A 23,224-nucleotide genomic window follows, 5' to 3' on the forward strand; every position below is an offset into this window, starting at 1 on the left:
TCTTCCCTCCTAGTTGGACCCCACCCCACCTCACTTGCAGCTGAAAGCCCCAAGTCCTCTACCTGGGAAACCTTCCAGTCCCATCAGAAGTGAAAGTTCCTCCGAGCAGTCTTCCCTCACTGGTCCCATTCTCCCAGCTAAACATGGTAGCTATGGACTAGATCAGCCCTTGTTCAGACAGAACAAAGCAAGGCAGAACTAGAGGGCTAGTACTCAGCAGTGCTGATTAAATAAATATATGCATGCATGAATGCTGGGACTAATTTAATGGGTGGCAGTGGGCCGTGGGGAGGTTGCTGATACTACTGCAGGCCCACCCCAACCCAAGAGCAACGGCAGTATTATGTATGGCTCCAACCTAGGAGGCTTGGCTACAGCAGAGCGCTTCCACTCTAGGAGCTAGAAGTTGGCCCCCCAACTCCCTAATAAGGCCTGGATCCAAACATCCTCCCATCATTCCCCAGGCCTTTGCCCAGTTAGGTGGTGGTGGCAGAAAAAAGGAAGCAGAGACAGCAATGCAGTGAAGATCCAGGTTTACTCTTTGGGAATCGGGAGGGGTGAGGAGGAGGTGTGGGTGGGACGGGGGCGCCTCTCAGTAGTCAGCTGTATAATCTGTGCCATGTAGCCCCCGGCACAGCAGTGTGAATTCTTTCACCATCTCCTTCACCCGCCTCTTGTTCACTCGCTCACTGAAGGGAAAGGACAGCAGGTTAGTACCGTCCACCACCACCACCCTCTCCTCTGGACCAGAGCCCAGGTGCCGCCGGCTCTGCTCACCGAAGGATCTGCTGGCTGAAGGTGTCCTTCTGTTCAGGGCTGAGGCGGGCGGAGGGAAAACCAGGTGGCTGTAGTGCCTCCTTGATCCACATGCTCAGGAGGCTGAAGCAGTGTTTGTTCAGAGCAAATAGGATGTCGGCAAAGCAGTCCATGAGGCTGCGGGAGGCCTGGCCCCCAATGGCCTGAGGGAGATGGGTTCTCAGCACACCAGGGCCTTGCCCCTTTTGCAGCAAGGGTGCCTAGCCATGCGCGACCCACTCCCAGACAGTTTCTCAGCCAAGCTGCACATGGTAAGTGCTGTTTTCTGAGAGCCAGCTGATCCTCACAGCAACCCTAACAACTGTCAGCCATTTAACTGCTGAAGAAACAGAGTCAGCTTAGGGAACCAAAGGCTCAAGCTTCCCAGAGGGCAGCTGCCTCAGGAGTGAGGGCCACTCCACCCCCATCAAAGCCCCATCAAACACCGGCTGCATCTCACCTCCAGCACTGCTACGAGCAGCACACGGCCATCCTCCTGTACCACTTTCCCCACAGGTTCTACTTCCCCACACCGAGGCAGCAGCTCTGTCTACGGAGGATGGAGAGGACTGTCAGCCTCAGCTCTTTCCCCACTCTCCCTGGGGACAAGACTTGCACACCATACCCCTACACTCTGGAGTCCGGGGCAGGACTGCGAATAGGGGCTGGGGTGCGGGGGGGGGGGGGGGAGTGGTCAGGACTCAGCATGGGACTCACAAAGAAGCCACAGGAGGCCTTGACAGTAGGTGCCTCAGGGAACTTGAGGGCCAGCACAGCTGTAGGAGAGGCAGAGGCAGATCAGGCGGGGCTTAAGGATCCTCCTAAGGGGGACCCAGGCCCTCCTATCCACCTGGCCCCACTTACCACACTGGAACACAGCTTTGACATCCAATCGTTCACACAGGAACAGATCTGGCTTCCGCTTCAGAGCCTGCAGGAGGTGGAGCTGGTAAGCCCAGCCCCAACCAGCTCCAAGGACCATCCCCCCTCCCCACCACTCACCTGCCACCCCAGGCCCCAACTTCACGCACCATAGGTACAGGCTGCCAAAATCAGCCACCCAGCCATCTCTGGGGGACCCAAACCACCCCACAGTTCAGTCAGGAAGGGAACAGCCAGGGGATGCTACGTACATGTATGTGTACATGAATGCACAGGTGTGTGTGAGAGGTTAAGGGGGTGGTCACAATACAGAAAGCTTGGGTCCCAAGTCACTCCCTAAGCAAACGCTTTTATTTTCCCCTCCATCAAGGCCAGACCTCCTGCAGGCTCCAGGTAGCCAGCAGTGACTGCTTTGATTCAGAGGCAGTCAAAGCCCCCTGGATTTGTTAACAGGACAGCAGAAAGAAGAGATGGCAGCTGGATGTGGAGCCCAGTCCAACAGCCCCCCCGTCCCACCTGCATTCCTCAGACACCCTCCAGCTTAGGAGGAGGAGGAGTAGGGTCGGAGCCTTGGAGCCATGGCCCCACCATTCAGCCGGGATACCCTGAGTCCAGGCCCTTCTCAGCCACACCCAGCTCAGGAGTCAGTGCTGCCATGTGGGGGGAATGAGTACAAGGGGCAGAAAGCCCACCCCAAGTGGTACTAGGACACGACTGGCACATTCTCAGGTCACAGGAGATGCTCTGCACAGCTCCAGCAGTTATCAAACACGGCTGCTCCCCACCAGCCCCCCAACACATACCATGTAGACCCCCAACCCTCCAGCCCCACATACCTTCCACTCCCGTTCATGTGCAAGCACCCCCACACTCACCCTCTCTGGAAACACCCTACTTACCCTCAAACACACCTCTATCACATCCCTTACACATACTTTCTCACATTTGCAACACACCCTGCTACCTATTCACATCCCTCAAACGCCCCACATTCCCCAGTCATGTCCACATGCGCACACTTTCAAGCTACCCAGTCCTCTAGCACATGTACCCTCCTAACACACCCATCCACACACACACACACATACACACACACACACATACACACACACACACACACACACACACAAACGCCCTCACCCCCAAGGACGCACCCTCAGTTACCCATACACATGTCTATCCAGGCCCAGAACACACTCCCTATTCCCCCCTCCTCCTCCGCCCCACCCCCCCAACCATACTGTAAGTTCCAAGAGAGTAAGAACTATGCCTGTTTTTGTTTACCATTATACCCTCAGCACCTGGCAGAGCACCAGACATGTATCACACATGGATACACATGTGAAGGAACACATCATTTACCCCAACCCACAGGATCCCCACCATGGTTCCCACACTAGCCCCATGTCCCCACAGCTCACCACATGTATCTTCCACAACACACATTCCCTGTATGTCAGACATATCGACACCACAACATACACTCCTTCCCCCAAATACGCACTCTCACAACCCCACACACACACCTCCAACACATGACACTGCTTCAAAACCCATCAATGCCTAATGCACACCAACATACAACATGCATCAGTGCACGTGCCCACACTTCAACTACACGTTTTTCCCGACACAACACACATACTACTTACAGCAGCTATGTGATTTGTTTCCAAACCAAACTAAACTGAAAACATACGAATAAGGTCCAACCCACTTACACATGCACCAAACACAAACACATCCCAACGCAGCCTCACAGTGGAGCCAGCACCCCGCCTCCCAACAGCAGTACAACCTGAAGCCCAACTCCGGGCTCCACCCCAGCACATTCACCTTTGGCCCCTCCCTTCGGAGCTCCTCCCAGCCACCTCTCCAGAGCAGGTGGGGGGGTGGGGGCACTGAGGCAGGCAGTTCCCCGGCAGGAGCACGGGACAATGAACCCCAGGCCCTTCAACTCCGATCTCACCCCTGAACTTCAAGGGCACCCCAGCTACGAAGGAGCTGCCGGGCACAATTACTCCCCCTCCCCCGCCCAGGCCAGCCCAGCTCCCTCCCTTTGGGATCGCCTCTCCCTGGTCTTGGTGGAAGAATGAGCTAGTTGAGGCAAAGGGGCACTAAAGGAGGATGTTGGGTTGTCAACTTCCACGGAAACAGATGAAGAAACTCTATTCAACTGAACAGAAAAAAAATTTGTCAACAGAAAGCTAAAAATAGGCTTAAATTGAATTTCAACATAAGAGAAAGAGAAAGAGAGAGAACAGAACGTGAATGAATAAAACTAAAACACACCTGTGCCAGGAGTTGCATAAATGAATCAACAATATCAGGATGATCCCTGGGCCCTAAAATATAATAAAGATGGAACTTAAGAAAAAATTATACAAACAGCAACTCAACCTCATATAGTTATGTGGGACTGAGAGCCTGCAGGGAGACAGCGTGGGGGCACATGAGCAGCAGGAAGCAAGATAAAGAAACAAAACATACAAAAACCATGAACTGGGAGAAGCCCAACAGAAAGAGACGGCAAAGTGAAGGACGGGCCTGCCCCAGCTCCCTCCCAGGGGTCCTTCCACCTACTCCCCACTCCTCCTCAGGCCAGTCCCCCCAGTGAGCCTTTGGTGCTGAAGCAATGTTGGACTCCACAGAGCTGAAGAAACAACCCCCACTCTTGCTGCGGCCTCTGGCTGGCTGGGGTGGCCCTACACTGCCTCCTAGCACATTTCCCCAACACTAGCCATCAAAGAGGAGGGCAGGGATGGCGAGAGGTTAGTCCTTGGTAACTCCCTTGGGGGCCTGGCTGAAGGCCCTGGAAAGGCCAGGGTATCAGGGCCTGAGCAGGTGCCCCCTCACTTCCATGGCCTTAGGGCTCTTGGTCTGGCCAAGGGAAGGAGTCCCTGGGGTCCACTTAAACCAGAGGACTCCTCCTTGGCTAGGGCAGAGTCCAGTATGCTGTGGGGATGGCTGGGCAAGCCACCAGCGGGGCCTCGGGGAAGAAACTGTATCATGAGGCCAAAAATGAGAGCCCCACCCAGCAAAGCCCCTCCACATGGACACCGACTGAGCAGAGAGCCAGGCTCAGGGCTGAAAACCAGCTCCCACCATCTGGACACACAGAGAAAGAGGGAAACCAGTCAACATGTCACCCCATGGTGCAGTGGGAGGGCAGAGGCTGAGAACGGAATGGCAAGACCAGGACAGCATAACAGGTAAGGGGGCCGTCCTGTCCTGCAAGACAACCAGCAAGCCCAGCAAGTATGATTGATTTTGGACACTACTCTGCCTCCAGTTCTGTTGACACCTGTGGCAAGGACAAGGCATGTGTCTAGAGCTCCTGGGCTGTTCCCCTTTCAGGAGGAGGCGCTGCACGAACATCTGCCTGATACACCACTAAGGAGCCGTGTGATCTTGTGCAAGCCACAAATGCCCAGTTTCCCCAACTGTAAAGTAGATAATTATCTCTTCCATGCTTCCTTTTCCAGGCTATGAGGAGCCACTGATAAAGCCCATCTCTTTCACATCTGAGCCCTGATTTACTCAGGTCCTGGAGAGTGAGGCCCATGCCCTATGCCAGGGTCCCCCTACAGACAGCATGTTTGATATTCGGCAGCCACCCTGCTAGTGGCTGGCCCTAGATAGTGAGGAAGAAAGGTTCCGAGGGCAGGGAGACCTTACCCTCCTTTCTTCAATAGTGTCTGATACCTACTCTATGCTGGCCTTGTTTTGGGCACTGAGGATGCAGAGAGAAGAGGCTCGACCCTGCCCTTGAGGGGCTTAGTCTAGGGAGAGAGACACACACATGAAAGCTGATTATTGAGTATGATTGGTACTATATCAGCAGTGTGTACATGATGCAGTTTCCGCATAAAGTCAGAAGCACCTAGTTCTGCCCCAGAAAAGCTTCTAGGACTGATGCATAAGTAAGGCATGGAGGAGTAAGAGCTCACCCAGTAAAGGGCACAGGGCATTCCAGTTAGAGGATCAAATGGGACATCAAAGGGAGAGGGCGGTGTGGCTAGACTGCTGGTGTCTCAGGGACACTGGCAGAAGACACTGAGGAGTATGCAGGAGCTGCACCATGTGGGTGGGAGCAGGGTGAGAACCTGAGGCAATGGACAGCCAACGAAAGGGTTTCCGGCCAGAGAGGGAAAATACTCAGATGTGTATTTTCTAAAGAACATTACAACTGCAGGATGCAGAATGGACTGCAGGGAAGGGCAGATGTCAGGAAAACCAGTTAGAGGACTATTGGGGCAACCCGGACACTGAGGTGTGGTCATGGAGGGAGGGGAGAGAGGTGGGCAGTCTGCGGGATAATCAGGAGTCAGGACCACCTAGATTTGCCCCTGACTGGATGCAAGAAGTGGGAGAGGTGGAGTTAAGGATTTAAGGGTGGCCACACTTGGTTTCTGGCTCAAGTTTCTGCTCGCTTTGCACCTACCCATGGGCCACTGGAGCAGAGGCCAGCATCATGGGACCACATAATGATGACATCAGCAGAGAGCACTCTGGCTCCAGCTGAAACCCCTGGTAAGCCTCAAACCTGCAACCACAAATCCAGACAAGACTCATGAGGCTGGTGGAGCAGCGCTGTTTCTTTTCCAAGTTAGAAGTCTGGGTTAGACAGCAGGGGAATCCTAGAGCCCCCTGCTCCCAGCACTCTCAGGCAGAGGGCCACAGAGAACGGGGAGCTGGGACCACAGCCAAAAGCTTTGGGCCTAAAAAGAAATAAGCCCCGATGCAGGGAAAGGAACCAGAACTCCCTGAGTACTTCATGTGCAAAAACCCCAAGCCAGGGGACCAAGAGACACTGCTTTCATACCTATAACAATCCTATCAAGTACACGAAATCTCTATTTCACAGACATGGAAACAAAGGCTCCGCAAAGGTAAGTGACTTGCCCAAGGTCACACAACTAGTTGGTGGTGATGAGCTTAGAATCTAGGTCTATCTGACTCCAAAGCCCATGCTCTTTCCACTTTTCATTATATCCCAAAGAAAAGGAGCCAGCCTAGTGTCCCAAGTCCCTCAGAGCTCTGGCCCCATCTCCCCCCACATCAAGACTGGCCCTAAGTCCAGCAGGCCAGTAGAAGACATCATTCACTCTCTTATCCACTTCAACCTACGGTGTCACTACTTGGAGGGTGACAATTGTGCTGTGCTTGATCCCCCAAGTTTCCCACCAAGTCCCATGTGCAACTCAGGGGACAGAGGAGAACAGAGTGGGCAGCTTTGGCTCCCCAATCGGGGAAGCAGAGGCAGTGGCAGTGGTGGCAGTGGCGGCAACAGCAGGGACCCTGGTCAGGACCTACCTTGTTGGAAGAGAGTGAGTGTGATGGAGGTGACGAGCAGGAAGAGGGCCTCGATTGGGGGAAAGTGGGCAGGTTCATGAGCAAAGATGTGGACCAGCTACAACAAAGCAGGGAATGCTGGTCAGCTGAGGCCCTGTCTCACCAAGAACTGGCCAGCATCCCTAGAATGCAGGTCAGGATCCCTGCCAGGACAGCCATCCACCCCACTCTACCCACCACCCCATCCCTGGGTCAGACCTCTAACTAGGATGAAATTTAAAACACTGCTGCCTCAATCAGAAGGCCCACCTGTCGAGTGAGGTCAAGAGCAGAGGCCTGGGGGATGGTGCTGTACATCCGACCCAGCATCTCACACAGCTGTGGCACCATGGGGGCAAAGTCATCCAGCAGTGTCTTCACAGACTTCTCAAAGATAGCGCACACCGCCTTGGGAAAGAAGCAAAGGGGCCCAGGAAATAGACAACAGTATTATGATCATCAAACCTGCCAAGAGACTAGATCTCAATTATTTCAACCCCTAAAAAGAAGTATAATTATGTGATGTGATAGGGATTCTAACTATCATACAATGGCAATCATATTATAATCCATAAATGTGTCAAATCAACATGCTGTACACCTTAAATTTATACAATGTTAACCATCAAATATATTTCGTTTAAAAAAAAAAGAAAAAAGGAAGAAAGCAAAGGGGTCCTGGTTAGCAGGTCACAATCACCCAGAATACAACTGAGGCTCTGCACAGAGGAGGCCTAAGGTGGGACCCTTACCTATAAGGCCTGGCCTGGCCCTGCGAATCAAGAAAGGTAAACAAGCCTGACCCTCACCCTGAAAGGCAGCAGGCCAAAAGGCCTTCTCAGAGGAGCACGGGATGGAACTTTGTAACTCAAGTCTTACTACTTACATCTCCACCATTTCCTCTCAGAGAGCAGCAATAGTAAGAAAATCCTGAATTGAAAACGGACCAAAGGCAGGTCTCTGATTACAAGGTGGATCCCTGACTGTCACTCAGCCCCAACATCATAGTTCTTTGGTCAAGGACTTCCTGTGATATTGCAAAGTTCTGAATGTCTTCCCAAAACATTCCTTGTGTCTGTGAGGCAGGATTCACCTCCTTTATTTTCTCCAGACCACTGTAAGCTAAGATGGGGCAGCAACACCTTCATCCTGCTCCGTATCTAAGCAAAGTCACGATGGGGGCAGAGAGCAAGGATTAAGGCTCACCTCCACCACTTGGGCATCATTCAGCCATTTGCTCAGCACCTTCTGGATAAGCTGGAAGACCTGCTGCAACACCACAACCACCTGAAGACACAGAAGAAGTGAGGTGCCCCACCACCACTCTCACCCACCCCAGAAGGACCCGGTAGTACAAAGTTGGCCAGAAGTTCAAACCTATTACTCCAGACTGCACATTGAGGACTTAATGGATGGGACCTTGGGGGAAGGAGTGGTGTGTTGAATCCCCCATGAATAAAGAGGATATCCTGAATTCTAGGGATCATTTTAGAGGAAGCCTCAAAGTGCAAAGCAGGGATATTATGAAGGCTTCAGAAGATTATTAAAACTTGGTAACTTTTAAGAAAAATCACTCCCTATCCATTTCTGCTCAGAAAAATCCTTTCAGTATCAAAAGCCTATGGGTTAGCCCCTGAAGTGGAGATGCTGTCTCACTCAAACAGGCTTAGGGTGCAGAGCCCCAAGGGATGCACAGATATGGCAACTTATGGAGGAGCAGAGAGCAGACTGAGGTCCTGGGAGGTAAGGGAAGGCAGGACAATGACTACCACGGAAGGAGAAGGGGCTCTGTAGGAGGACGCTAGCCCAACTTTGGTCTAGAGCCAAAAGGGCAACTGAAACTAAGGTGGAGAGCTGAAGAGAGAAGCTAGGATACTGTGGCTCCCTTTTCTCCAGGAGAAACCCTGGGAACAATAATCCAAGCAGTGTCTCACATTTATACAAAATTTTACTCAAGACCACATATGCTACCCAGCATCATTCTATTGAGATAAGCAAGCCAGGTAGTCTGATGTTCATAGTTTTGAATGGGAAGCTGAGCCTTGCTCCAGATCAAACAGCTTGTAAGTGGTCACCCCAACCCCCTGTGCCTGAGCTTATCACAGTACTTATCACACTGCTTTGTGACGACAATCTGTTTATGTATGTTTCCTCTAGACTGGGAGCAAGTCGAAGGCAAGAACTATTACACGTAGAGCATGTAAGCATCCCCAGTGCCCACAGGGGATGGTGAGTAGCCAAGTAGAAGACCCCCTGGAACTGGGGGTCAAACAGGAACCCATAATTACATCATTTATGGGGTTGAAGGATAATGTCAATGTCTCCCATGAGATGGAGGAACCACAATGACATCACCCTGGTTGGGCTGGGGACAAAGACAAATATCACCCACAGGGTTGGATGACACAATGATATCACTCCCTACAGAATGAGGCACAATGATAAGGTCATTCACAGGGTCAACACACCAAATGCATCATGCCCCATGGGGCCAAGGGAACCATGACAATATTATCCATAAAGTTGGGGAGTAACAATGATATTCCCACAGGGTGTGTGGTAGTGTGTGTGTGTGTGTGTGTGTGTGTTGGGGGTGGAGGGCAATGGCAACATCACCCACGGGGTTGGGTCCCTGTGGCACTGGCAGCTTCCGGAGCTCAGGGCCTTCATGTTCATCCTCATGATGACTGACATCCAGCGTGGTGAAGAGGTTGGAGAGAAGCCCCAAGATGTGGACAATGGCCAGTTTGTTGGAAGGATTAGGCTATGGGGAGAATCAAACCAAGCTCTGGATCTCCGAGGCCCAGCTTGGCCCCCGGACCCCAGCCCTGACTGTCAACTCCAACCCCACTCCCCAAAAGCCATAGCCCACACAAAGGGCAACCCACCCCTGCCTTCTGGCCACACACACATACACACACACACCAGCTCACTCACTATCTCCTCTGCCAGCTTCTCCAGCTGCTGGATATAGGGTGAGATAAGGGAGTGCAGGTTCTTAAGGATCTCCTCCACCTGCAGGGCTGACAGCAGGAAGCCCAGTGCCTGCATCAGCCACATGCACTGGCTTGTCTGTGGGGCAGAACATGGAAAGTCAATCCTGGATACATCTGGATGTGGGTAGGAAGAATAAACCTCTTGGGGAAGCTTCCAAGAACAGAGAATAAAAGACAAGGGGTAGGAAAAGGCAGAAGAGGATTTCTGCAGATTCCCATAATATCCCCAAGGACCCCCTAGAAACTTCTGGGCTCACCTTGTGGATCTGTTTCATCAACACATCCTGGAGATAAACAGAAGGAATTTGGTATCAGCACAGTGCAGTGTGCTCTGAGACCCAGCCCAACCCTAGCCCACGCATACCTGGGAGACAGCCACAATGTTAGCAGCATAGGGTGGCAGGTCATATTTGCATTCTCGGCAGATCTTCTTGAGGGTGGACACTGAAGAGACAGAGAGCTCAGGATTGCCTAGGGCATGCAGTACGAGGGGCAGAACACTGTTGATCATGACGGGGTGGTCAGCCAGCCATTCAGACAGAGCTCCTGGGGGAAGAAGGGAGAGGGGAGGATATCTGAGGCAGGCCAGGCTGGCTTTGTACCATGTCCCTGAGAGGCAGGCAGAGCTTCTGGCAGATCAAATTACAGCCCTAGAGCTGAATAGGCAAATATGCATGCACATGCTCAAACAGGAGCCTTATAGCTGAGAAGCAGGAAGAAGTTACTCAGAAGAGGTCTAGCACTGCTGTTCCATTGACAGCAAACTAGCTTCACTGAATTGCAGCTCAGAACACTGTAGGAAGGACCCCTAGATGTGCCAGGACAGCCAGTTGGCTGCAATGCTGATTGTGTGTGTGGGCATGTGTGTCTCTCCCATTTTGGACAGGAACCAGCAGGCCAACTATAGCTGGGGATGGGGTGCCTGTGGCTCTGGAAATGTGCTCATGGGTGTGTGCCAGGTCTCACCAATGGTGAACATGACAGTATCCGCCAGCTGCACGTTGCTGATGCTGATCCGTGGAATGAGGCCAATGAGCCCAGGCACCACATCAGAATAATTGACATCGATGGTCTCTGCGATGGATTGGAAGCCATAGAGCAGGGCCTCTGTGTGCTGAGGAAAGAGGGTGCCACTGGCTTGGCTGAGGAGGAGGGTGTGACAGTTCTGGGAGGGCTGAGGGAATCAGGTTTGGGAGGTACCTGCCAGGAGTAGGGCTCCTCTGAGCTGGTGAGCAAACGGCCCAGCTTGTCATAGAGGTTGCTGAGCAGCTCGGCCCCCAGCATCTCATACACATACATGAGCGTATCTGAGATGTCCACCCTAAGAAGTAGACGAAGACCTTATACACTGCCCGGATCCTGCTCCCAAGCCCAGGAGCCCACCCCAGCTCCCTCACAACTGCAAAAGTGCCTAGAGAATAGAGAAAGGAGCCTCAGGATTCAAGAGGCCTGGTCTTGGGCTCCTCCCCTCATTGCCTTCATTATTTCAGGACTCTATTTAGAGGTAGGATTGGCCTGCTACCATCACCTGTAAATTCGGAACTGCTCCTTCTCATCTGAGGACCAGAATCCATATTCCTCATCAGAAGGAAACTGGGCCTTGTGCAGAAGCACATCCACCAGCTGGAAGTAGACCGGCCGGTACACCTGCTGGTACACAGCCTGCTTCTCTGCCTCAAAGGACAGAATGTCATCCTGAGAGAGCCAGGGAAGAAAGTTAGCCACCTCAGCACCAGGCCCAGAAGCCCATGATCTACCTTCTGTCATTACAGCCCAATTCTACTAGAGGTCACATAGACACACCTGCAACGTGTACCAGAAGGTGAGGGTCAGGGAACTGGTGGTCTCATTGACAGGATAGTGGCCAGGGATGCCGGTGCAGAACATAATCATGTTGACAAGGGCCAGGAAGCTCTGCCAGTGCTCCACTTGGTCCAGCAAGGCCCTTGGAAGGAGGAGGTATAGTAAGGTCATTCCCCCTCCCCCAACAGGGCTCCAAAACCACACCTCTGAGAGGGCCCTGCTATCCCACCCCCAGCTGCCCAACTGCTCACCGGGAGTGGTTCTCGCCCAGGGCCACAGCAATGCGACAGATGCCATGGGAGGTCTCCATGTCCCCATTCTGCACTGCCTGTCGCAGTTGATCTTGCAATCCCAGCACCAGCGGGATGAGTTTGAGGAGTGTGTTCACATACCTGGAGGCATGAGGTAAGGAGACCCATCAGAGCTGTCTACCCATCCCCCACCAGCTTTGAGAGAAAGGCACATTCTCCCCGTCTTCCATCAAAGCTCACTCCCCACAACAAACCCAAAGCAAAAAAGAGGTCAGGGCCTACATCGTAGCTTTGATGCTGCCCATGTTGAGAAGAACCTTCTGTCAGAGACTTCCAGGAGAACTCTGAGAAGGAAGTGTGAGGTCAGTGTTACAGGTTAAATTGTGTCCTCTAATTGGACTTACAGTTGGTGCTGGCACGAGTTAAGACTTCTGGGGAAGTTGGGATGAGATGCACGTATTTTGCATGTGGGAAGGACATATTTTAGAGGGGCCAAGGGGCAGCCTATTATGGGCTGAGTTGTATCCACCAAGAAGATGTGTTGAAGTCCTAATCTCCAATACCTCAGAATGTAATCTTATTTCAAAACAGTGTCATTGCAGATGAGATCACAGAGTAGGGGGGGAGCTCTACTACAGTACAATGGATGTCCTTATAAGACAACCATGTGAAGACAGAGGCTCATAGGGAGAATGACATGTGATGACAAAGGCAGAGATTGGAGTCATGCAACTTAAAGCCAAGGACCACCACAGATTGCCAGCAAACAAACAGAAGCTAGGAAGAGGTGAGGAAGTTTTTTAGAGGAAAAAGGGTTTTTAGAGGAAACCGACACCTTGATTTTGGACCCCCAGCCTCTGCAACTATGAGACAATAGATTTCTGTTGTTTAAAGCTGCCCAGTGTGAGGTACTTTATTACAGCCCCTCCAGAAAACTAATATAGACAGTGTTACGGGAGACTGAACAGGATGAGTGACAGAGGAGTTAATACAGGCTCAGGAGCCCTGATAAAGACTTCGGAAGGCACCGACAGCATCAGTCCCCACCTTCCATTCCACTCCCTACCACCAGATCCTAATTCCTATGTACTCTGGTGGCAGTATGAAGGGACAGCAATAGATGATGAACTAGGAGATAGCTAAGAGGAAAAATGGACAGGACTTGATGACTGATTGAATATGACAATGGGGAAGAGTCAAGGACAACTCTCACGTTATTGACTAAACAACTAAGTAGATGGTGGAGCTATTTACTGAGGCCAGGAGGGGTGGGTAGAGGGGAATAGTAATAAATTTAATGGGAGGCCAAAAGGCGATAAGTTCAGTGTTAGGCATGTTGAATCAGAGGTACCTGGTGAGATATGCAAACAGAAGTGTCCAGAGAGTTGGATTTAAAAACCTGAAGCCCAAGGGAGAAGTTAGAGCAAGAGACATAGTCATCAGCAAACAGCTGGTAACTGAAGCTATGGGAGTAGATGAGCATTACCCAGGAAGAAAGCGGTGAATGAGAGAAAAGAAGGTGCAAGTCAGAGTCCTGAAGCACAATGATCCTTAAAGGGGAGCAGGGGACACACAGTATACAAAGGAGACTGAGAATGCTAGCTCTATCTCACTGGACCCCTCCCCAGCAGCCTGCTGTGGAGATCAGACTAATCGCATGAAGTGATACTCTCAGAGGGAATCAGATGCTTGAGACCCCTCTGCTACCAATCATAGTGTCACCATAGCCATCTATGGAGAGGTAGGAGGTTGAAAGTCCAGAGGAGTTCTGTTTGCATTTGCCCTAGGCAGGCTGCTAGGCCCGTAGTCTCATAACCTCAAGGGTAAGATGAAAACAAGGGGCAACCAGCCCAGATGTCAGCTTTCTCCAAATCCTCATTCTGGTTGGACAAGGTATCCATACCAGGATACTCCCAACCCAGAGACAGCCCTAGAGGGCTCTGCCTGGAAACAGCTGGGATAGCTTCAGTCTCATGACCCTGACACAGGCTGCACCACCAGACAATGGGCACCTTCAGGCCAGACTCTGGCACAGAGAGCAGGGACAGGGCCAAAGTCATGGCGTGCAAGCTTACCAGCAGCTGAGATGGGGGCAGGAGATAGCGCCCTGTCCCCAAAGCGTCCCCACCAAGGCTCCCTCCACCTGTCAAAGTTCATGTACACAGCAGGTACTCAATCTTCACTGAGTTCTTAATTGGTCACATTTGAGCTGCATAATAGGCTAAGTCACAGACAAGTCCAGAAGGGCTCAGAGTATAACTCAAGGTCATATAGCAACTTTGAGACAAATTCCAGGCTGAGGTAGCCTCTTCTGCTGCAGGACTGCTCTTTCAGAGCCCTACCTGAATTTTCCCCAAAGGATCTATGCAAATCTCAGCCCATATCTCAAATTCTAACTGATGGGAGCCCCCAAGAACTTGTCTAATTCACCTTCTCTCCTCCCCCAGCCCCCAGTGAAAGCTTTTCCAGGACTAAAAACATATTTCAGGAAAAAGAAAATTGAGGGAGAGAGAGTCAGGCAAGCAGCAGCAGCTGTGGAAGAGTGGGAAAGAGGGGACCTGAGTGCAAGCTCAGCCAAGGGGACAGCCAGTATTAGGACACCTGGGGAAGACAGTGGCTGGATAACCCAAGAGGCAAAACCACAGGTGACTTTCTCAAGCCAAAGTCTAGGAAGCTAGACTAGACAGAGCAAGACCCAAACTCTGACACTAGGCTGGTGCAGCACCCCGGTGGGGGAAACCCTTGTTTAGATTTCCCACCTGGGCACCTATTCCTGAGAACTATGCACACAGAAGAGCAGGTCTGAGGCTTCCAGAGGTTTCTAGGTTTGGGAGAGGGAGATAGAGAGGATGTCTTTAAGCCCATGGCTGAGACTGGGTTCAAGAGGCCTAGTTCTGTTGGTCAGCTCAAGCTGCCGGGGCAGGGCTGCTGGGACTTGCTGGCTGCCACTCACACTGAGCTCAGCCCAGACCTGCAATTAGAGCTCAGGGAGGAGAGCTGAGAAAATGGGGAGAGTTGCTAAGCAACCATGGGGGCTGCAGCCAATGGGCGCTCAGGAGGCTGTGGGTTCCCTCACTGGCTCCTTGTTCGCTCATTCGTTCAGAAGAGAAGAGGCATCAATTACCTGCCAAAGCCCTCGAGACCGGCTGGGCGGGTAAACCTGGGTGTATCCAAGGACACCCCACATCACCCATGCACTGGCCCTGGCCAATTCCCTTTAGCTACCAACTGTCTGAGTGCAGCCGGCACTCGAGCTTCAAGCTGCCAAGAAAGGCTAGTCCTGGGACTTGATACCCACCTTGAGTTGGAAAACCTGGGAAACCATGGGAAAGAAACACGAACTGCAGATGCAAAACGGTACCAAATACTAACAACTGCCTTTTATGGGGCATGCAAGAACCAGGCTAAACCTTTCATAGACATTTTCTTCTTTAATCCTATTAATATCAAAATATTCTTTATAGAATACCAGGGGCAGACCCTGTGCACATTGTCCTATTTAAGCCTTTACAACCCTCTCCGGTTAATATGATCACACCCATTTTACTGATGAGGAAACTGAGGCTTAAAAGCGACTTATCCAAGGTATCGGACCTAGTAAACAGACCATCTGGGATTCAAACTCAGACGTGACTAATGCCAAGGCTAGAGTCATTAACCACTCTATGATGCCATCTCTTTCAATGTTTTTCCCCTCCAAGTCTGCTAAGGGTTTCTAACACTGAAGTGTTAGTGTCTCCAGTTTTGCCATGGCCAATCCAACTTATACCAAACATCTCATTATGGCATTTTCTCTACTTGAAATCCTTTAATATCTTTACATCATCCTCAGGATGAAGACCAAAATCTTAAGCCTGGCTGACAAAGGTCTTACATAATCTGGGCCCAGACCTCCCACAACTGGTCCTTAAATCCTGCTGTTTAATCACCACCACTCACCAGGCTTTCTCAACACCCTTTCTTTGCTAAGGCTCTTTAAAGCACACTTCCTCTGGGAAGCCTTTCACAGTCCTAAGACCAGGTTAAATGCCTCCTCTGGGCTCTTACAGTCCCCCCACCATTTTCTCTATCATAGCGTTCATCTCGTTGACCACACTTGCCCCTCCATGTGTCTGTTAGACTGTGAGCTCCTGGCTTGCTGAAGTCAACCCATTCATCTTTACGCACCTGGTGCTCAGGACAGGGCCCAAGACACAAAGAGGCACGCAACAAACATTTGCTGCACAAACACCTCGCTACACTCACCTTCCTTCAAGTCCTTAAAGGTACTATGGTGCTGTGCACCAGGGGCCTTTGCCCCTGCTATAGTTCCTGAAGCCTGGAGCGCTCCCTCTTCCCCTGAACTCCCCCACCCTGCTCCCACCTCTCAGGCAACTCCTACTTTTCATCTGTTCAAAAAACACCGAATGCGACCAAATGCTGCCAGGCACAATGTGACAAAATAAAATGATTCAGTGTCTGTCCTCACAGAGCTGAGAGACCAATGAGGAGACATACATTAATTTATGATGAAACTGTGTTACAGACTAAGAAGGAAAAACACTAGAAGCTCTGAGATACAATAATAGAGTAGACCAAACTTAGTCTTAAAAATCATTGAGGGCTTTCCTAAGATAATGAAATTTCAGTTGAGGTAGAGATGATGTGCCAAGTACCTGTGATGGTTCAGAAGCTAGAAGGAGCATGGAACATTCAAGCAACTGAAAAGACTGTATGAGAGTGGAGAAAGGAGCATGACATGAGAAGAGGTTAGAGATGCCATTCTGTGCAGCACCTTGTGGATCACGTTAAGGATTCTGAACTTTATTCTAAGAGCTGCAAAAAGCCACTGAAGGGTTCTGGGCAGAAAGGACAAATTGGATCCTCCTTTTCAAAAGATCACTCTAGCTGCTCGGTGGACAATACGGGTACAGGAGTAAAAACCAGGGGACTAGTGAAAAATCTCTGCAATCATTTGGGGAGAGAGATGATGACAGCTCGGACTAGGGTGGTGGCAGTGGAGATGGGAAAAATAGATTTGCAGTATGGTCAGGAGCAGAACAGCCAGGACATGGTGACTGACTGGTTGAGAGAAAGAGAAGAAAGAGTCAAATATTTTAACTGAATAATCTGTTGGATGGTTAGTTGTGTCTCCCTCTCTGAACCATAAGGACAAGGACCATGTCTTGTTTGCCTCCTTGTGTATCTCCAGCGTAGGACCAGGTATGCAGTAGGCACTCAATTCGTGTTTATTGAACAGATAGATGGAAGGCCAATCAAACTGTTCTTTTCTGGGAAGATGGGGACCAGCTCACCTCTGGGCATCGGGCTGTGAAATGGCATTGACAATGGCCTCCACACTGCTGTCGAAGAGCTCCGAGTCCTGCAGAGCAGCAAAGGCAGCCTGAATAAGCGCCTCACAGTCCTGCAGTGGCACCTCCAGCTGCACCCAGCTGGAAAAGCACTTGAGCACCTTCTGACGCACACAGCTGGGTGAGCTGGGCTGCTGTAGCAGCTGCTCTAGCAACGGGAAGACAGCCCCACACTCCACTGCCAGGCTGGCCCGCACCAGGCCTTTGCGATACTGGGGCAGGCGGCTCGTCTGGAACTCCTCAGGCAGCACTGTCAGCAGCTCTAGTAGGGCCAGGCAGCGGCCCTGACCATCCACCGGTGAGTCCTCAGCCTGGAAGAGCCGTACCATATCTGCCACAGCACATGGCCAAGCATCAGGCATCATGCTGAGAGCCAGGGAGGCCAGGGCCACGCACAGCCGAGTCAGCACGATCTTGGAGCCACTAGCAAAGTGGGTGATCTGGGTGAAGAGCTGTGCCTTTAGACTTTCATACTGGTCAGTGGGGATGTCACTCCAGTAGCGAGAGATCTTGATGTGCAGGGCACTGGCCCCAAAGTACTGGATCTCAGGCACCTTGTCGGGCTGCAGTAGCTGCCAGCTGAAGTGCCAGGCCTGTGGGGACACCTGGGCCTGCATCAGCCACTTCTGAGCCAGGTTCTTGTTCTCAATGTTGGGATCGTAGTAGAGCTGGTGCAGCGCCTGCAGGACAGCACAGGACTGAGCAGGTGTTGGCCACTCTGGATCCTGTCAGAGCCCAGAACTTGGTCTTGCAAATCTGCTCTCTCTCTTTCTGACTGAGGGGCTGAGCAGGTAGAGCTCACTGTTTCCTGAGCCGAGGATCCTACTGATACCCGGAGAGCCTGAACTCTGCCCATGCTCTACCATGTTGTCATTATAGCCAAACATTAGGGGTTCAGAAAGTGAACCTCCACAGGAAAGCAGAAAGAGGCTGAGCTCCCCAAAGGGGAGGCATTTGAGGTAAAGGACAAGGCCCAGGTTGAAGGAATGGCTCCACAGGGATAAAGCTAAGCCTGAGAAGAGCATGGAACAGCCTGAAGGGCCCTGACCCTCCCAGGCACAGCTGGTCCCATCAACTCCAAAGGTTCTATTCAGCTCCCCCAGGATCATCCCTCGGTCACTCCAGATGCTGGCACCAAAGCCATTGTGAAATCTGAGCACGACTAAGGCTTTGCCAGGCAGCCTTAGGCCAGAGGCATACTGGAGGGGAGGGTGAGAACACCCCCCAGAGAGCGCACGTGAGGGTCCAAAAAGCTGGTCAAGAAGTCTTGGCTGGCAGCCCTGGCAAATGCCTTGCCTGGAGCTCTCAACTCGCCAAATCCCCAGGGTCCCAATTCCACAGAGACTTCACACAGTAAGAAAACAGTGGTTTGTCTCCCTGGTTGCACATGGAAGAGTGTGCCACCATGCCAACAGCACCCAGCCCCAGGGGGTGGAAGAGTGAGGTCAGGACTCTGACCCCCTAAGCAAGCTCCATCCAAGTAGACTTAGCCCTATTTGTACCTCTGACAGCAGCTTATATTTACAGTCCCTTGTTTGGCTCCTCAGGGATGCTGAATTCAGCAGGCAAAGAAGCAGTAGGGATAGATTTTCACCATTTGGTATGGCAAAAGGGGCTCAAAAATAACAAATGAATATCTGCAACCATTCCTTGCTTTCCATCTCCCCATTCAACCCAGCAGGGAGGCATTTCTGCATCCCAGGCCTCAGGGGCAGAACCCAGAAAAGAACCAGAGAAGCAGTTCAAAAAAGATGGGCTGGGCAGTGGGAGAGCCTGGGAAGACCATGGCAGGAAGCTATGTGGACAGGTGAGCAGAGAAGGATCCTGAGGCTGCCAGCAGGACCGGATCCCTAGATCCATTACCAAAGAGAGGGGGTTAGCCCTTCCTGCCTGCTCGGGACTCGTCTGGCCTCCATCCAATACAAGAAGGATCCTTCCCTAAGAAAGAGTGAAAACATAACCCAGACTGTTTCAGTTCCAGGTTATTTTCTGAGCCCCTGGGTCACAAAACAGGTCCAGCATGGCTCAGCATCGGTATGGTTCCCGAGGGCTGAGCTGTAGGTCTCCTGGATTCCTGGTTTCTTACTGCACTGCTTATGCAGTACCCACGGAGCTGGAGAATAGCCAATCCGGCCGGAGGTCTAGGCTATCAGCACCCTGAAGGGACCAGCCCAAGACCCTAGAGTATCCAAAGAGAACCCATGTCTAAGGAAAGCCAAAAATAGCCCATTAGGACACCATAACACTGCTGTCCACGCCTGCCCAGAGAGACAGCAAATGCCAGGTGCTCTGGGGGCACCATCCCAGCAGGCACCCAGCCCAGGCCTGGGCTCTGGCATTAATGTCAGTCCCCAGAACTTCTGCTCTGTCACCGGTATGCCCACCCCCGGGCCCTCATACCTTCTCCACGTTCTCCACAGTGAAGTCCAAGGCTGGTGCTGCTCCAGCCCCTGCAGCCCCAGGCTGCTCCTCCCGCCGCTCCATCTTTGCTCCCTCCCCAGCAGGGAGGTGGACCCTGACCTGTCTCCTGCCCCAGCCCCTTGGCTGCTGGCCCCGTGCTAGACCCCAGCTTGGGTGCCCAGGGAGCGGTGGGGTGACAGGGGGCCCAGGGCGGGCATGGCTGCCGAGGCCTCCCCACCTCGGATGGGGATGGGGGGCTTGCCAGAGGCCAAAAGGAGTGCTCTTAGGAGGAGACCAACTGAGGGGGACTCTGAGGAGGGAGCCGTCAGTGAAGAGTTCACAGGCGGGGGTCCTGGTGGTAGGTCACGGCTCTGTCCCCAGACTCTCTGAGGAGGGAGTCACAGGGAAGGCAGGCCCGTGGGGGAAACCGAGCCCCTGGCCCGTGAGAGGTCACAGGGTCGATGGCCTGTACCCACAACACCCTGGTCTGAGTGCGCTCTCGGGTCCTACGAGGAGGTCACGGGGTGGGGGGTGACGAGGGAGAGAGCCCTTCGCGGGTTACGGAGGCGTCCGACGAGGCGCAGGGGTGCAGCTTCGCGAGTCTGGGGCGAAGAGTCCGTAGAGTTGAGGGGCTGTGGCAGATCCCCTCCGGCCGGCCTGGCCCGCTCTCTTCTCACCGCCCGGCTCCGGCCCCGCTACTGCCGCTGCCGCCGCCCCAGTGACTGACAGACGAGCCGGCCCGGCCGGGACGGGGCGGGGACCTCAGCGAGGCGCGGGCTGCCCCGAGCGCCTGTCCCCGGCACCGCCGACTCCGGCGCCGCCCTGCTCCCGCGCCTGCCCTGGCCCGGCCCGGCCCGGCACAGCCCGGCCAGGCACAGCGGAACTGCGCGGAAACTCATTCCGGGTCCCTGGCCCTGTCCTCGCGCCGGCCCGCGCGCCCCCGGAGCAGGCGACGGCGCGGAGCGCCGCTCGAGGCCCCCGCTGAGCCAAGGCCCCGCCGCTGTGCACCCTGGGAAACGTAGTCCGCATTGCGCCTAGCGGGAGGGCGGCGCCTTGCGGCGGAGGTCGGGAGCACGTGGGCTGGGGACCCGCCGAACCCCGCCAGCCCCAGACGTTCTGCGGGCGACCGGGACAGACTCGCGGGTGGCGCTGATGAGCAGCTCCCTAAGACTGAAGGGGCCGGTGGATGGAGCTGGGAATCCAGGCTAGAGGATAAGGTGTGTGTTGTGGGTTCGCGGGGAGAAACAGGTCACTGATGCTGCGCTGTCTGCGCTTTCTGGCACCCAGGAAGGGGGCGGTCTGGGAAGAAGGTGTCAGCACCACCCTGAGAAGAAAGGGGGCTTGGCGCGCCTCCGGAGTAAAAAAGGACGGCTTTCCGGGCTGCCCAGTTAGCAACCCGGAAACCTCATACCATGGACAGTACTCGGAGAATTTTACATGCTGCTTGGAAGCAACTTCTCTTTATGAGTAATTAGAATAAGAATAGCTCACCTTGAAGTGCTAGGAACAGTACTTTGCATACCTTAGGTCGGATTCTCTCAACATCTCGGAGCTGGGTATTTTAGTCACTATTTTCTGATGAGAAAACCGAGGTTGAGAAGGTTGAACTTTTCTTGTCCAGGGACACACGGCCTAGCCACAGATCTGGTCGGCCACAGACCCCAGCAGTCCCTACCCCTTACACTTGTCCTTTTATTAAAAATTTTAAGTTTATTTATTAACTTTAGTAATCTCTAGGCTCAAAAGCACAACCTAGAGATCAAAAGTCTCATGCTCTTCCCACTGAGCCAGCCAGGTGCCCTTTCCTGTTATTAACTCTTGCCAGCTATCCCAGAAGGGGAAATAGTAATCAAAAGGGAAAGGACCTCTGTACTTGTGTTCGGTGGAGGAAGCTGACATTGGCAATAGCTGCCGAGGCCTGAGGTGAATGAAGGCTTCCCCGAGGAAGAGAAACTTGGTCTGAGCTTGAATAATAGAAACTGGTGAGGTTGGGGGCTCAATTAGATAGGAAGCAAAATTCAGTGGGAATTGAGACATTCAACAAATTTTAAGTGGGGTTTCAAGTGGGCAGTGATGATTGGATTTGCATTTTAGAAACACCTATCTGTAGTATGCAGAATAAATTGAAGGAAGGGGTTTTTCATCATGTTGGGGGTGCAGGGAGAGAATCCTTGGCTTTCATCAGATTCTCTAAAGGACTCTATACCTCCAAAACAGGTTAAGAACCACTCCTGTGGGGGCTCGTGGGTGGCTCAGTCAGTTAAGTGTCTGACTTCGGCTCAGGTCCTGATCTCGCAGTTCGTGAGTTCGAGCCCTGCATGGGGCTCTGTGCTGACAGCTCAGAGCCTGGAGCCTGCTTTGGATTCTGTTTCCCCCTCTCTCTACCTCTCCCCCGCTCACGCTCTTTCTCTCAAAAATAAATAAACATTAACAAAAATTTTTAAAAAAGAAAGAACCACTTCTGTGAATAAGAAAGGTAATCTCACATGGCACAGACTCTTAGATCTTTTCTCAGATCCCTCAGCTTTCTATGCAACCTCTCCTTTTCCAGAAGAGACCTCAGTGAGTCGGCCAGTGCACATACACTCTGTCATAGGGATTCTAGGCAGGGGAAATAGGGCAACCTTTGGGCAAGAGAGGAGGAAAGCCATTGGCAAGTGCAGGGGGAGCACATGGAACCCCAAACCTCAATTCCTAGATGAAACAAATCTAGAGGGAAGTTTTGGGTGCTCCCTGAAGCTGCTGTAGTTTTCAAAGCTGCCTATAGTTTTCTTACAAGAGATGGTGACGTGATACCCCTTTGGAGGACACCGTACCTTAGTTCTGGGAAGATACTCAAATGGACGACGTAGTTTTGCAAATGTGAAACAAAGTCTGCAGTCAAAAATGGAGATAACCAGAACCACCTGTGGCTTTCAGGAGTAGAAAGTGCTCTGCCTGTTAGATCATGTGTAGATCATGCCTCTAAGTTGCAGGCAGAGCACTGCAGTTCTGGAGCTTGTTTCCTTTGGGGAAAATGGCCTTATTTTTTAAAAGAGGGATTTGGGTTGTTGTGAGCTGCACACCGAGGCCAGTTCTTACAGGAACGTGTCTTCTCGTGGAGAAGGTGCTGTTTCATCTGGGACTTTGTGAGATGTTGGGCACAGTCTCTCTGGGGCCCTGAACGTAGCCTTGAGTTGGAAGGACCCTACTCGTTTGAGGACTGGCAATCTGGGGACTGTTGAGAGCCAGTACCTTTGGCTTGGGTTCTGAACTGGCTCTTGCTATGAACATTGTCAGAGGTGCCTTCAGTCGGTCTCCTTTAAGTGGCTCTGAGAGTAGAGATGACCACTGAAGGGCAGGGCCTGGAGGGTTTGGGGGCTAGGCTAGGCTTTCAAGTCTTTCTAGCAGGGGCTCCCTAGGCCCAGTGACC

At 52.4% G+C, this 23,224-nt stretch overlaps 1 protein-coding gene across 2 annotated transcripts; it reads right to left on the reverse strand.

The window, feature by feature from the left end:
- Positions 1–516: 516 nt before the first annotated feature.
- On the reverse strand, positions 517–20,549 carry IPO13 (importin 13). Of its 2 annotated transcripts, none has more exons than XM_047084586.1 (20): positions 19,813–20,549; positions 17,356–18,092; positions 12,062–12,202; positions 11,811–11,952; positions 11,536–11,702; positions 11,208–11,328; positions 10,974–11,121; positions 10,372–10,553; positions 10,265–10,291; positions 9,937–10,083; positions 9,632–9,775; positions 8,218–8,298; positions 7,282–7,419; positions 6,994–7,090; positions 3,970–4,022; positions 1,660–1,726; positions 1,513–1,571; positions 1,256–1,345; positions 778–959; positions 517–689 (listed from the first exon to the last, which is right to left on the reverse strand). In XM_047084586.1, exons 1-20 carry the CDS (start codon positions 19,894–19,896, stop codon positions 593–595), a joined length of 2,904 nt encoding a protein of 967 aa, XP_046940542.1. In that variant the 5' UTR covers positions 19,897–20,549; the 3' UTR covers positions 517–592. The 2 variants fall into 2 exon arrangements, with proteins under 2 accessions (XP_046940542.1, XP_046940543.1); XM_047084587.1 differs by having other exon boundaries at positions 9,949–10,083; positions 19,813–20,548.
- Between the last annotated feature and the right edge of the window lie 2,675 nt (positions 20,550–23,224).

Source organism: Lynx rufus, unplaced genomic scaffold (genome assembly GCF_022079265.1).
Source record: "Lynx rufus isolate CCGP_SWC_20201006 ecotype Redwood Valley unplaced genomic scaffold, mLynRuf1.p SCAF_2, whole genome shotgun sequence".
Lineage (NCBI taxonomy): Eukaryota > Metazoa > Chordata > Mammalia > Carnivora > Felidae > Lynx > Lynx rufus.

Coding starts and splice junctions, on each gene's coding strand:
- IPO13 (XM_047084586.1), bottom strand. CDS start 19,896: ATGGAGCGGCGGGAGGAGCAGCCTGGGGCTGCAGGGGCTGGAGCAGCA. Junction 10,084..10,264: donor TGATGAAACAGATCCACAAG/GTGAGCCCAGAA, acceptor TCTGCCCCACAG/ACAAGCCAGTGCATGTGGCT. Junction 7,420..8,217: donor ATGATGCCCAAGTGGTGGAG/GTGAGCCTTAAT, acceptor TTCTTTCCCAAG/GCGGTGTGCGCTATCTTTGA.